Here is a 14,397-nt window from a genome sequence, read left to right on the forward strand (position 1 = left end):
TTGAAATGTATGAAGTCAGCATGGGCACAGGATTTCACCCAAAGGCTTTTGGCAGATCAGGCACAGGAACGTAGGTAGTGGATTCTAGAGGTCACCCAAGACTGGGGTTTAGTACACCTTACAGAATGGGGAATGTAGGAGCGAGAGTATCCAGAGCAGAGGAGAGAATAGTATTATAGGAAGAGACAGTCTCATTGACAGACTTGGATAACATCGTGGTTGAGAAAAGAGTTGAAACACTGGTGGAGAGAGTGCAAGAGTCAATAGCTTGGATACCTAAATGTACTGGTGGAGATTGGATGAGACTGGGGGGTTGGGTGTTTAAGTATGAAAGTTATCAGTTGACGGTCAGAAAGGGGAAGATCAGAGGCACAGAAACTGAAGAGTGAGCAGTTGGGGAAGACATCAAGATCAGGACAGTGGCCATTCTGGTGAGCAGGATTAATGGAGCACAGTTGAAGATTAAAAAAAAAGAGGACATTAAAGTGAGAAACCGAGAAGCACAAGAGTCAGAGGGATCATTAGCATGAATGTTAAAATCCCCAAGAATGAGGGAAGGAGATGAAGGTTCAAGAAAGAAGGAAAGCCAGGAGTCAAAGTCAGTGAGAAAAGAAGAAAGGGACTTATCAGGGGGTCAATAAATGACTTCACTCGGAAAGGTGGAGGAGTAAATAGATGGACAGAGTGGATTTCAAAGGATGAAAGCAGTGAGAATGAGGTGGAAGAAGAGGTTGAAATTTACAAGATGATGAGAGTACTAGCCCGACACCAGGCAATCTGGAAATAACAGCAGCCAAACACATGCTGTAACCACAAATAGAAAAAAACGGAGAACATGCACACACAATTGTGGGGGCAGAACAAGCAGGATCTGCTGTTCAATCCTGAGAAATGGATGGCTGGCCCACCCAAAATTCTGGCACCCTTGTTATGGCCGGCGGGGATCCACATGTTGCTGCTGGCTGCTGACCACTGCTTCCCCCCCCCCCCCTACATGCTCAGTTTTGAGGAAGGGAAAGATCTATCAGATACAGACTTTAGAGTTTTCAAACTCTGGAAACTGAAGCAATGAATGTAAGGGGAAACATCAAACCACCCCCTTAAAGGAAATCACTTAGTTATGTTGTGGAACACACTAATTAAAGGGTGCAGTTTTCAAAGTAACTTTCAGAGGGGCGGAGCAAGATGGCGGCAGCAACATCACCTCGCGAGTAACATCGAGAAGTCAGCAGGAGCACAAACCCTTTCTCTATTACCTAAAAAAATTGTTTTACCTGCAAAGAAATATGCCGCATACAAAGAGAAAGGCGTTTGTTAGAGCTGCGGCCCAGGCAGCTCTAACTTCTACACCTACCCAGCAGACGCTCGATAGTTTTCTCGTGAGAACCGCGACGAAGGCGTTTGGAGGTCCCGCTGAGTTTACAGCGCCAGGAGAGGCTGACCTCTTGGGACAGGATATTTCGTTGTCCCCTCCAACGCGATCTCAACCGCCACAACCGACTGGGGCCGATTATGGAGGCGACCCGCAAAACTGCGATGACGGCAAAGCGGCAAGTCAACGCGATTTCCCCAGTCGAAGCCTGTGTTTCATCTAAGGCCCAGAAAGTGCCGGTATCACTCGAGGCTATATGGGAGACACTTCAGACGGTCTTAACCTCAACTAGCAAGATCGACTCTCTTGTGAGTAACGTTCAGATTTTGTCAAAAGACCTTATAGCAATGAAAAATGAAGTTTCAGAAAGAATGAAACATCTATCTGATGAAAATGTAAAAATGAAAGAAATTTCAGCAAAGCTTTTACAAGATAATACATTGATTCATACCAGACTGGAGTATTTTGAAAATTACAAACAGGAGGCTCAATTTGCGTTTGTTGAATTTTCCAAGAACTTTAGTTTATTCTCCTTTGGATATTTTCAAATGATATTTGATGGAAAATTTGAAAATTACAGAAGATAAAATACCTCCACTCAATAAAGTATATTATTTGCCAGCAAGAAAATTGAAAGATGGCCCCCAAGAACTACCACAAACAGAACCTGATTTAAATGTTTCGGAATTATTAGAATCTTCCTTGACTGAAATAACTGAAAGACAAACTCTTTTGGTATCTTTCATTTTTCAACAGGACCTGGAACTGGTTAGAAAAACTGCATTAAAGCATTTACAAACCCCATTTTATGGGGAAAAAGTACTAGTCTTTCCAGATGTCACTAAACAGACTCAGGCTAGAAGGAAAGAGTTTTTGGCATTAAGATCCGCAACATTAGCTTTGGGAGCCTCTTTTAATCTCAATTATCCATGTAAATGTAATGTGAAATATCTAGGGGTTAAATATGTATTTTTTGTTTCTGAGCACCTGAAACACTTTATTACACAGAAAAAGGTTTTATAATTTATGTTGTAGTTTAGTAGGTCTGATTAGCCTTGGAAAAAGAGACTAATGAAAAAGTAAAATGCGCGGTATATACTGTTAAGCCTTTACCTCTTATTTTTGAAAGATATTTGAAACTAATCTCCTGAGTAGTACTAAGGTCCAGCCCCTTCAATTTGGGGTCTAATACAAGTTGATAATCTATATTTTCCTTACTTAATTTTTTCTTTTAGAGAAAATTGCCTGTAACCTGTTAAACTGCTTTACTTGTTCAAGATATATTCTTGTAAATTAATGAAAATGATAAATAAAGAATTTAAAAAAAAAAAGTAATTTTCCATTTATAGGGGTTTTCTCCTCTCTTTCAAAATTACATTCATAAATACATAAGTATTGCCATACTGGGAAAGACCAAAGGTCCATCGAGCCCAGCATCCTGTTTCCAACAGTGGCCAATCCAGGTCACAAATACCCGGCAAGATCTCAAAAATGTACAAAACATTTTATACTGCTTATCCCAGAAATAGTGGATTTTCCCCAAGTCCATTTAATAACGGTCTATGGACATTTCCTTTAGGAAGCTGTCCAAGCCTTTTTTAAACTCCACTAAGCTAACCGCCCTGTACCACATTCTCTGGCAACGAATTCCAGAGTTTAATTACATGTTGAGTGAAGAAAAATGTTCTCAGATTTGTTTTAAATTTACTACATTGTAGCTTCATTGCATGCCCCCTAGTCCTAGTATTTTTTTGTCATCTGCAAATTTGATCACTTCAGTCATTGCTCCTTTTTCCACATCATATCTGAATATGTTAAACAGCACAGGTCCCCATACAGACCCTCCGCTGGGCAGTACACTATTTTTTCCGCGGAGAAATCTAATTTAGTACTAATCTGTTTCTCGTCTTTTAGCCAGTTTGCAATATACAAAAGGGCTCTTCCTCCTATCCCATGACTCTTTCATTTCCCGAGGAGTCTTCTATGAGGGCCTTGAAAATCCAAATATACTATATCAAGCTGGCTACCCTTTAACCATATATTTATTTTTATACAGAGGCATTATCATCACCTTTTTCCTCCTGGCTATTCTTCTCCCTATGCATCCATGTGGCTTTTGCTGTCACCTTCCTACCTTTTGACCACCTTAAGATCTTCAGATACGGTCACCCCAGGTTTTACTCTTCTTCCATGCACAGAGTACTTCAACCCCTATACTGTACTGCTCCCTTGGGTTTTTGTCCAAATGCATGACCCCACAATTTTTTTTTTAGCATTAAATCTTAGCTACCAAATTGTAGACCAGGGTTTTTTTTTTTTTTGTTACATTTGTACCCCGCGCTTTCCCACTCATGGCAGGCTCAATGCTGCTTGCATGGGGCAATGGAAGGTTAAGTGACTTGCCCAGAGTCACAAGGAGCTGCCTGTGCCTGAAATGGGAATCAAACTCAGTTCCTCAGTTCCCCAGGACCAAAGTCCACCACCCTAACCACTAGGCCACTCCTCCAGGTGTAAACATATATTTGTTTACACCTTCAAAAAAAATCTAATAACTCTCCAAATGTGGAGTTTCAGGAAAGAAAAGAGAGGTTTTCCTAATGTAAAAGTTAGTCCTGGTTAAGGCTGGATTTACCTGTTAGGAGGCACCAGAGAAGAGAGGGAGGTCCCCACCAAGGAAGTGGGTACTGGCCAAGAGAAGGGGCATTGGGGACAGCCTCTCCCTAAAGGTAAGTCATAATGGAAAAGGCATTACCCCCCTCCATCTTAGGGTACCTTTTTGACTGGCCGTGTCACGCTGCACCCACCCTTCAAAAGTGCATCCCTGGGTGATATACCACAAAGTTTGTGCCTTTTAACAGAGCAAGTCTGACAGCACCTCTCAAGAAAGTGCTGTTAAAATGGAGTATTATATATACGTATTTGTTAGGTTGTAAATTGTTTTGATTGTTTTGAAAGGAAGTATAGCAAATGTTTTATTAAAATAGAATGTTAAATTGCTTGCTGTTCCTTTTATCTGGTTAGTATAAGCAGTGCTGTCTTACTGCTCCCATAAAAGGATTTCCCTGACTTGTTTGTTTTGAGAGGACATGTCTTATCTAATACTTGAGGTTGTACTCCATTTCTAACAGTTAACTAGACATGGAGATAATAAAAAAAAAAATGTTTCAGCTCAGCTCCAGAAGAAAATGCTAATGCAATTAGAGTGAAATACACTGCAATTTACTCTTGTCAAGTTCACATTAATTTCATTCTCGTAATCCTCCTAAATCAGAATGGGAAAGAACACAACATGCTACATCAGAGAATGGTGATCTGATTTTATTGCTACAACTGTAAAGGCCATCTGCTCTCAACCTAGTCTACATGAAACAAAGCACGAATTTTCCATGACCATTAAAATGCATCAGTGTGAAAAGCGAATGCTACATACCTGTAGAAGGTATTCTCCGAGGACAGCAGGCTGATTGTTCTCACTGATGGGTGACGTCCACGGCAGCCCCTCCAATCCGGAATCTTCACTAGCAAAGACTTTGCTAGCCCTCGCACGCCGATGCGCACCGCGTATGCGCGGCCGTCTTCCCGCCCGAAACCGGCTCGTGCCGGCCAGTCTCATATGTAGCAAGACAAAGAGAAGGGAAGACACAACTCCAAAAGGGGAGGCGGGCGGGTTTGTGAGAACAATCAGCCTGCTGTCCTCGGAGAATACCTTCTACAGGTATGTAGCATTCGCTTTCTCCGAGGACAAGCAGGCTGCTTGTTCTCACTGATGGGGTATCCCTAACCCCCAGGCTCACTCAAAACAACAACCATGGTCAATTGGGCCTCGCAACGGCGAGGACATAACTGAGATTGACCTAACAATTTATCCAACTAACTGAGAGTGCAGCCTGGAACAGAATAAACATGGGCCTAGGGGGGTGGAGTTGGATTCTAAACCCCGAACAGATTCTGAAGCACTGACTGCCCGAACCGACTGTCGCGTCGGGTATCCTGCTGCAGGCAGTAATGAGATGTGAATGTGTGGACAGATGACCACGTCGCAGCTTTGCAAATCTCTTCAACAGTGGCTGACTTCAAGTGGGCTACCGACGCTGCCATGGCTCTAACATTATGAGCCGTGACATGACCCTCAAGAGCCAGCCCAGCCTGGGCATAAGTGAAGGAAATGCAATCTGCTAGCCAATTGGATATGGTGCGTTTCCCCACAGCCACTCCCCTCCTGTTGGGATCAAAAGAAACAAACAATTGGGCGGACTGTCTGTTGGGCTGTGTCCGCTCCAGATAGAAGGCCAATGCTCTCTTGCAGTCCAATGTGTGCAGCTGACGTTCAGCAGGGCAGGAATGAGGACGGGGAAAGAATGTTGGCACGACAATTGACTGGTTCAGATGGAACTCCGACACAACCTTTGGCAAGAACTTAGGGTGAGTGCGGAGGACTACTCTGTTATGATGAAATTTGGTGTAAGGGGCCTGGGCTACCAGGGCCTGAAGCTCACTGACTCTACGAGCTGAAGTAACTGCCACCAAGAAAATGACCTTCCAGGTCAAGTACTTCAGATGGCAGGAGTTCAGTGGCTCAAAAGGAGGTTTCATCAGCTGGGTGAGAACGACATTGAGATCCCATGACACTGTAGGAGGCTTGACAGGGGGCTTTGACAAAAGCAAACCTCCCATGAAGCGAACAACTAAAGGCTGTCCCGAGATCGGCTTACCTTCCACACGGTAATGGTATGCACTGATCGCACTAAGGTGAACCCTTACAGAGTTGGTCTTGAGACCAGACTCAGACAAGTGCAGAAGGTATTCAAGCAGGGTCTGTGTAGGACAAGAGCGAGGATCTAGGGCCTTGCTGTCACACCAGACGGCAAACCTCCTCCATAGAAAGAAATAAACTCCTCTTAGTGGAATCTTTCCTGGAAGCAAGCAAGATGCGGGAGACACCCTCTGACAGACCCAAAGAGGCAAGTCTAACGCTCTCAACATACCAGGCCGTGAGAGCCAGGGGACCGGAGGTTGGGATGCAGAAGCGCCCCTTCATCCTGCGTGATGAGGGTCGGAAAACACTCCAATCTCCACGGTTCTTCGGAGGACAACTCCAGAAGAAGAGGAACCAGATTTGACGCGGCCAAAAGGGAGCAATCAGAATCATGGTGCCTCGGTCTTGCTTGAGTTTCAACAAAGTCTTCCCCACCAGAGGTATGGGAGGATAAGCATACAGTAGAAACCCTCCCCCCAGTCCAGAGGAAGGCATCCGATGCCAGTCCTGCCGTGGGCCTGAGCCTGGAACAGAACTGAGGGACTTTGTGTTGGCTCGAGATGCGAAGATGATCTACCAATGGGGGTGCCCCACACCATGAAGATCTGTCGCACTACACGGGAATTGGAGCGCCACTCGTGAGGGTTGCATAATCCTGCTCAACCTGTCGGCCAGACTGTTGTTTACACCCGCCTGCCAAGATAGGTAGGGCTTTGGAGCACCATGCCGTGACGGCGAGCCCAGAGCCACATGCTGACGGCTTCCTGACACAGGGGGTGAGATCCGGTGCCCCCCTGCTTGTTGATGTAATACATGGCACCTGGTTGTCTGTCTGAAATTTGGATATTTGGTGGGACCAGCCGATCTCTGAAAGCCTTCAGAGCGTTCCAGACCGCTCCGTAACTCCAGAAGATGGATCTGCAGATCGCGTTCCTTGAGTGGACCAGCTTCCTTGATGGTGAAGCCCATCGACATGAGCTCCCCACCCCAGGGAGATGCATCCGTGGTCAGCACTTTTGTGGCTGAGGAATTGGGAAGGACGTCCCAGAGTCAAATTGGACCAAATCGTCCACCAATACAGGGATTTGAGAAAACTCGTGGACAGGTGATCACGTCTTCTAGATCCCCAGCAGCATGAAACCACTGGGAAGCTAGGGTCCATGGGCAGATCTCATGTGAAGGCGGGCCATGGGAGTCACATGAACTGGTGGAGGCCATGTGGCCCAGCAATCTCAACATCTGCCGAGCTGTGATCTGCTTGGACGCTCGCACCCGCGAGCCGTCCGAGAATCCAGCAGAGCTCCTATGAATTCGAGTTTCTGCACTAGGAGAAGATGGGACTTTGGATAATTTATCACAAACCCCAGTAGCTCAGGAGGCGAATAGTCATCTGCATGGACTGTAGAGCTCCTGCCTCGGATGTGTTCTTCACCAGCCAATCGTCGAGATATGGGAACACGTGTACCCCCAAGTCCTGCGAAGTGCCGCTGCTACTACAGCCAAGCACTTCGTGAACACTTCTGGGCGCAGAGGCGAGCCCAAAGGGTAGCACACAGTACTGGAAGTGACGTGTGCCCAGCTGAAATCGCAGATACTGTCTGTGAGCTGGCAGTATCGGGATGTGAGTGTAGGCGCTCCTTCAAGTCCAGAAAGCATAGCCATCGTTTTCCCTGAATCATGGGGAGAAGGGTGCCCAGGGAAAGCATCCTGAACTTTTCTTTGACCAGATATTGTTCAGGGGCCCTTAGGTCTAGGATGGGACGCATCCCTCCTGTTTTCTTTTCCACAAGGAAGTACCTGGAATAGAATCCCAGCCCTTCTTGCCCGGATGGCACGGGCTCGACCGCAATTGGCGCTGAGAAGGGCGGAGAGTTCCTCTGCAAGTACCTGCTTGTGCTGGAAGCTGTAAGACTGAGCTCCCAGTGGACAATTTGGAGGTTTTGAGGCCAAATTGAGGGTGTATCCTTGCCGGACTATTTGGAGAACCACACTGATCGGAGGTTATGAAGAGGGCCACCTTGGTGAAAAGCTTTCAACCTCCCTCCGACTGGCAGGTCGCCCGGCACTGACACTTGGATGTCAGCTATGCTCTGCTGGAGCCAGCCAAAAGCTCCGTCCCTTGCTTTTGCTGGGGGGCCGAGGGGCCTTGCTGAGGCGCACGCTGCTGACGAGAGCGAGCGCGCTGGGGCTTAGCCTGGGCCGCAGGCTGTCGAGAAGGAGGATTGTACCTACGCTTACCAGAAGAGTAGGGAACAGTCCTCCTTCCCCAAAAAAATCGTCTACCTGTAGAGGTAGAAGCTGAAGGCTGCCGGCGGGAGAACTTGTCGAAAGCGGTATCCCGCTGGTGGAGCTGCTCTACCACCTGCTCGACTTTTTCTCCAAAAATATTATCCGCACGGCAAGGCGAGTCCGCAATCCGCTGCTGGAGTCTATTTCTCTATTCTCTAGGTCGGAGGCACGCAGCCATGAGAGTCTGCGCATCACCCACACCTTGAGCAGCGGCCCTGGAACGCAACATCAAAGGTGTCATACACCCCTCTGGCCAAGAAATTTTCTGCACGCCTTCAGCTGCCTAACCACCTCCTGAAAAGGCTTGGCTTGCTCAGGGGAGAGCTTATCCACCAAGCCCGCCAACTGCCGCACATTATTCCGCATGTGTATGCTCGTGTAGAGCTGGTAAGACTGAATTTTGGCCACGAGCATAGAGGGAATGGTAGGCCTTCCTCCCAAAGGAGTCTAAGGTTCTAGAGTTTCTTGCCCGCGGGGCGCCGAAGCATGCTCCCTAGAACTCTTAGCCTTCTTTAGGGCCAAATCCACAACTCCAGAGTCGTGAGGCAACTGAGTGCGCATCAGCTCTGGGTCCCCATAGTTTCCGGTACTGGGACTCAATCTTCTTGGGAATGTGGGGATTAGTTAATGGCTTGGTCCAGTTCGCCAGCAATGTCTTTTTGAGGACATGATGCATGGGTACTGTGGACGCTTCCTTAGGTGGAGAAGGATAGTCCAGGAGCTCAAACATTTCAGCCCTGGGCTCGTCCTCCACAACCACCGGGAAGGGGATGGCCGTAGACATCTCCCGGACAAAGGAAGCGAAAGACAGACTCTCGGAGGAGAAAGCTGCCTTTCAAGAGAGGGAGTGGGATCAGAGGGAAGACCATCAGACTCCTCGTCAGAGAAATATCTGATGTCCTCCTCTTCCTCCCACGAGGCCTCACCCTCGGTATCAGACACAAGTTCACGAACCTGTGTCTGAAGCCGTGCCCGGCTCAAACTCCGTGGAACCACGGCCACGGTGGGAGCGTCGAGAGGTACTTCCTCGCCCGCACCGGCGAAGCTCCCTCCGCCGACGTCGTCGGAGAACCTTCTGGGAGGATGTCGGAGACCTCACCCCGGGCAAGGGCCAGCCGGCGCCTCACTCGACGGTAACCGGTGGCGCAAGCACCCCCGGTACCGGAGGGGAAGGGCACACAGCTCTCCCCAGGATCTCTAGGAGAACGGCCCGGAGACTCTCGTGCAGAGCAGCTGTGGAGAAAGACGTGGAAGCTGATGCAGGTGTCGATGTCAGAGTCTGTTCCGGGCGTGGAGGCTGTTCCGGGCTGTCCAGAGTGGAGCGCATCGACACCCTCCTGAACAGAGGGTGAGCGGTCCTCTCGCTGCCGATGCCTGCTGGGTGCCGACTCCCTCGGCGACCCAGAGCTCTCGGTGCCGACACGGGAAGGGGACCGATGTCGATGCTTCTTCGACTTCTTGGGACGAAGCATGTCACCGAGCTTCCCCGGCACCGCCGAGGAGGACGTAGAATCCAGCCGTCGCTTCCTCGGGGCCGAGGCCGAAGAAGGTCGGTCTCGGGGGGGGGGGCTGTACCGCAGGAGCCCTCAGGGTAGGGGGAGACCCACCCGAAGGCTCACCGCCACCAGCAGAGGAATGGACAGCCCTCACCTGCACTCCAGACAAAGCACCACGGTCCGACGACATCAGCAGACGAGGTCCCGGTACCACCGACGCCGACGCAGCCTTCCGATGTCTCAGCCCCGATGCAGAGGGTCGATGCCTCGATGCACTCGATGCAATCGCGGCCGAGGATGAAGGTCTGGACGCTGGCGACGTCGATGCACTCGATACCCCCGGTGCCGATGCCGACGAAGAGCCCGAGAACAAAACGTTCCACTGGGCCAATCTCGCTACCTGAGTCCGCTTTTGTAAAAGGGAGCACAGACTACAGGCCTGCGGGCGGTGCCCAGCCCCCAGACACTGAAGACACGACACGTGTCTGTCCGTGAGCGAGATTACCCGGGCGCACTGGGTGCACTTCTTGAAGCCGCTGGAGACTTCGATGACATGGGCGGAAAACTCTCGCCGGCGAAATCGAAACTCGTAATTGCGGTAGGCACCAAAACGAGGGGAAGAAAATTCGACCCGAAGCCTAAAAAGGGCCTACCCCGAAAACGAATGAAAACTTACCGGGGCAAAACTGGAAGTAGCGGAAAAAAGGAAAAAGACCGAAAAGGTCCTCTCCCAAATCCTTTTTTTTTTTTTTTTTTTTTTAAGTAGCGAAACCAAAAAGGAGACGCGCGAGGTCAACTTAGGGGCGCGAATGGCGAAAACACAACTGTACCGAGCGCGGACAAAAGAAGACTGGCGGCACGAGCCGGTTTCGGGCGGGAAGACGGCCGCGCATGCGCGGTGTGCATCGGCACGCGAGGGCTAGCAAAGTCTTTGCTAGTGAAGATTCCGGATTGGAGGGGCTGCCGTGGACGTCACCCATCAGTGAGAAACAATCAGCCTGCTTGTCCTCGGAGAATAGGTATTTCACCATCTCCAGAGGACTACAATTTAATTTGCACCTTTTACTAAATGCTGTTAAGCCTGTAATGCACAGTTAGCGCAAAACAAACATGGTTGCTACAAATAGTTAGTGCAAACATGTGGCAGTCACACCAGTAGTCTATAAAGGAGAGTAGGTGCTCACTTTTCTTTATAGAATAGGCTCCTCTCAGGAGCTCTGTTACAGAATTGCCCTCCATGTCTCAAGTAAACCATTGTATGCATATTTTATATCTACTATAATAATTTGCACCTCCAATGTTCTGAAGCTGACTGCCAGGAAGTTGAAGCCCGGTTCGTAATGTCTGAAGCCTTCCGGTGTCGTCATCGTGTTGCCTGGGAAACCGCGACGCATCTCAAGCACGGGCGCTACGAGTTCGCACCACCATCTCCATCCCCTCCCAGTTCAGCAGTCCAGCCCCCCCTGCCCTCCCCTTCAAGTTGCAGGACGCCCCCCTCCCTTCCTCCTTCCACTCCCCTCAGAGTTCCACGCCCCCCTCTCCTCCAAGTTCCACGCCCCCACCCCCCCCCCCCCGCCTCCCTCCCTCGAAGTGCAAGCAGGACCTGTCCTCCAGCAGCCCCTCGCCTTCCTACGTGCCGGCTCTAATTTAAAAATTGTTACCTCAGGGTCTGGCGTCAGCATTGAAGCGAGCGGCGCTTCACACTGCCTTCCCATCTGTCTGAGCTCTGCCTCTGGTCCCGCCCTCATTTCCTGTTTTCCAGAAGGGCGGGACCAGAGGCAGAGCTCAGACAGATGGGAAGGCAGTGTGAAGCGCCGCTCGCCTTCAATGCTGACGCCGGACCCCAAGGTAACAATTTTTAAATTAGAGCCGGCACGCAGGAAGGCGATGGGCTGTCGGAGGACAGGTCCTGCTTGCACTTCGAGGGAGGGAGGCAGGGTGGCCGTGCAACTTGAAGGGGAGGGAGCCGTGGAACTCGGAGGAGATGGAGGGAGAGGGGCTGGAACTCAGAAAACAGAGAGGGACAGAGGGAGGGAGAGGGACAGAGGGAGGGAGGGGGCCATGGACAGAGGGAGGAAGGGGTGCTGGAACTCGGACGACAGACAGGGAGAGAGAGAGGGAGGTAGGGAGGGGGGCATGGAACCTTGCTAACGTCCATTTCATTCCTCTACGAAACGGGCCTCTTTTACTAGTATTATATAAATTATACGGTAGGGTTCTTTTAGTGGGATATCTGCTATGTGTATACACTGTGAGCTTGGGAATAGTTAAACAATAGAGTGACTGTGATTCCAAAGCTGATACATGGGAGCATAAGAATGATTCCCCCACCCACCTCAGCTTCTAAAAACCCAAGTTCAAGCTCCAGACATGCATCTCTGAAAACAGCAGTACATACCGCTCGGGCATTTCTCTTGGGAATGCAATCTCCATGTATATCCTCAACAAAATTATGCAGGCAGGGTCCACAGCTTTCTAATCCAGGTCGGCAGAACTCACGCTTCTTTTGGGCACAATCCAAGTTTCGTGGACAGGAATCAGCTAGGAGAAGCAGAATAGGAGAATCAAAACATGCACAGCTTCGTAGACTAGATGATTTGGCAACTGGATAGAGCCATATAGAAACTGTCATTGTTCTGGTTCTGATTTGAATCTGGCTTTAAGCTACAGTAAAGTATAGCACTTCACCATAGCTTAGTTTACTTTGGGAGCTGCTAATCTGTTGTTACTCAGTACTGTAGTAGTAACTCCTGCAGTAAATGAATAAAGCAACTTGCAATCAATCTTGCAAGCTGCATTATTTAATTCCCTGTGGAGCATGGGGCCACTAACTCATAGCCTGATGCCTCCTGGGAGCCTTCTTAAAGAGGCTGGAGCTTCAGAAAATGAAACAGTACTCCCCCTCTCTCTGAGAATCTCTTAAAGACTCCCACCCTACTCACCCCCTCCGGCATATCTCTATCAATCCCTGATTGTCTAAGGAGGTTCAAGCAATCCTCATTTGATCCTGCTTCTGTTGGTGCCAGGTTCAAAATGGTACTACCAACTTCTAGTGGTAATCTTATGGTACTACCACCAGGGATCAAGTCACCATACAAGACACCCAAGCTCTTCATTCTGGTGTTTATCCGCTAAAAAGAAATTATTAAACATCATCACTGGATTCAAAGGTAGTGGTACCCTACTTCTCACAAAAAAGTCTCTATTTAGGTTACCTGATCCAGTCGGGTTGGACAGGAGTTTAATTTCAGCCACCTGTCATCCATTCAATTAAATCTTACTGATAAAACATTTTGTTTTTCTGCAAATGCATGGAAATAAAATCAAACCTCAACAGTTCAGCCAAAAGCTATAAGACTGAAAAGCAAGGGGGCCAACAAAGAACCTTGTAGAACACATGGCACAAAGGGTACAGAAAGATATGATGATGATGATGGCAGAAAAAGACCTGCATGGTCCATCCAGTCTGCCCAACAAGATAAACTCATATGTGTATACCTTACCTTGATTTGTACCTGCCTTTTTCAGGGCACAGACCGTACAAAAGTCTGCCCAGCAGTATTTCCCGCCTCCCAACCACCAGTCCCGCCTCCCATCACCAGCTCTGGCACAGACCGTATAAGTCTGCCCTCCACTATCCTCGCCTCCCAACCACCAACCTCTCTTCCCCCACCTGCTCCGCCACCCAATTTCAGCTAAGCTTCTGAGGATCCATTCCTACTGCACAGGATTCCTTTATGCATATCCCACGCATGTTTGAATTCCGTTACCGTTTTCATCTCCACCACCTCCCGCGGGAGGGCATTCCAAGTATCCACCACCCTCTCCGTGAAAAAATACTTCCTGAATACTCCCATCCAAGCAAAAATGATACACAAAAAGTATAAATTGAAAGTTAATATTGGAAACAAAAAAATTATGAGCCTATCATCCAGCTAGAGTGAATCAAAGATCAAGAAAGAAGTGGCCAAAATAGCCAGGTCTTAGTCAAGTGTCTAAAAAGCTATAATCACTGGTCAAGCCAGGTTATTGATTACAAAATTTTGATCATGCCAAAAGGGTATATATCACATTTGAACATGAAAAGTGCATCAATTACGTTTGCTTCTCCAAAATACTGTTGGAGTGATATACAATACGACAATCTTGTAAAACACAAATGCTCCTTCCCCAAATATAAAAGTTCTCCTAGATGGATGGAGGCTTTACAGCTTATTGTTCTTGTGGAGGATAATTTAACAACAGGACATAGGTTAATTGGGCAGGAAGGTGCCTATTTTGGCCCTAATTTATAAAGGCACATAGGCGCCTATGCACCTTTATAAAATATTCGCTCAAATCTTGCATAAATAGTGCTTAGATTCAAGGCATGGACATTTATATCCAAGCTCTGCCCAAACTTTGCTCCATCAACTTTTGGTGGTATTTAGCTTACTTTTTGCCCAGATAATGTTTACAGTAAGACCAAGAAATGTTTAATTATG

At 48.4% G+C, this 14,397-nt stretch overlaps 1 protein-coding gene across 1 annotated transcript in view; it reads right to left on the reverse strand.

Annotated features, from left to right (window-relative positions):
- Positions 1 to 13,029, reverse strand: part of NPDC1 (neural proliferation, differentiation and control 1) — a 366,783-nt gene extending 353,754 nt beyond the window's left edge. The window contains exons 1-2 of the mRNA XM_030206816.1: positions 12,852 to 13,029; positions 12,312 to 12,353 (exon numbers count right to left, since the gene is read on the reverse strand). Coding sequence (XP_030062676.1) covers positions 12,312 to 12,353; positions 12,852 to 13,029 — 220 coding nt within the window. The remainder of the gene's footprint in view (positions 1 to 12,311; positions 12,354 to 12,851) is intronic.
- Positions 13,030 to 14,397: the final 1,368 nt, after the last annotated feature.

This window comes from Microcaecilia unicolor, chromosome 6, assembly GCF_901765095.1.
Source record: "Microcaecilia unicolor chromosome 6, aMicUni1.1, whole genome shotgun sequence".
Taxonomy (NCBI): domain Eukaryota; kingdom Metazoa; phylum Chordata; class Amphibia; order Gymnophiona; family Siphonopidae; genus Microcaecilia; species Microcaecilia unicolor.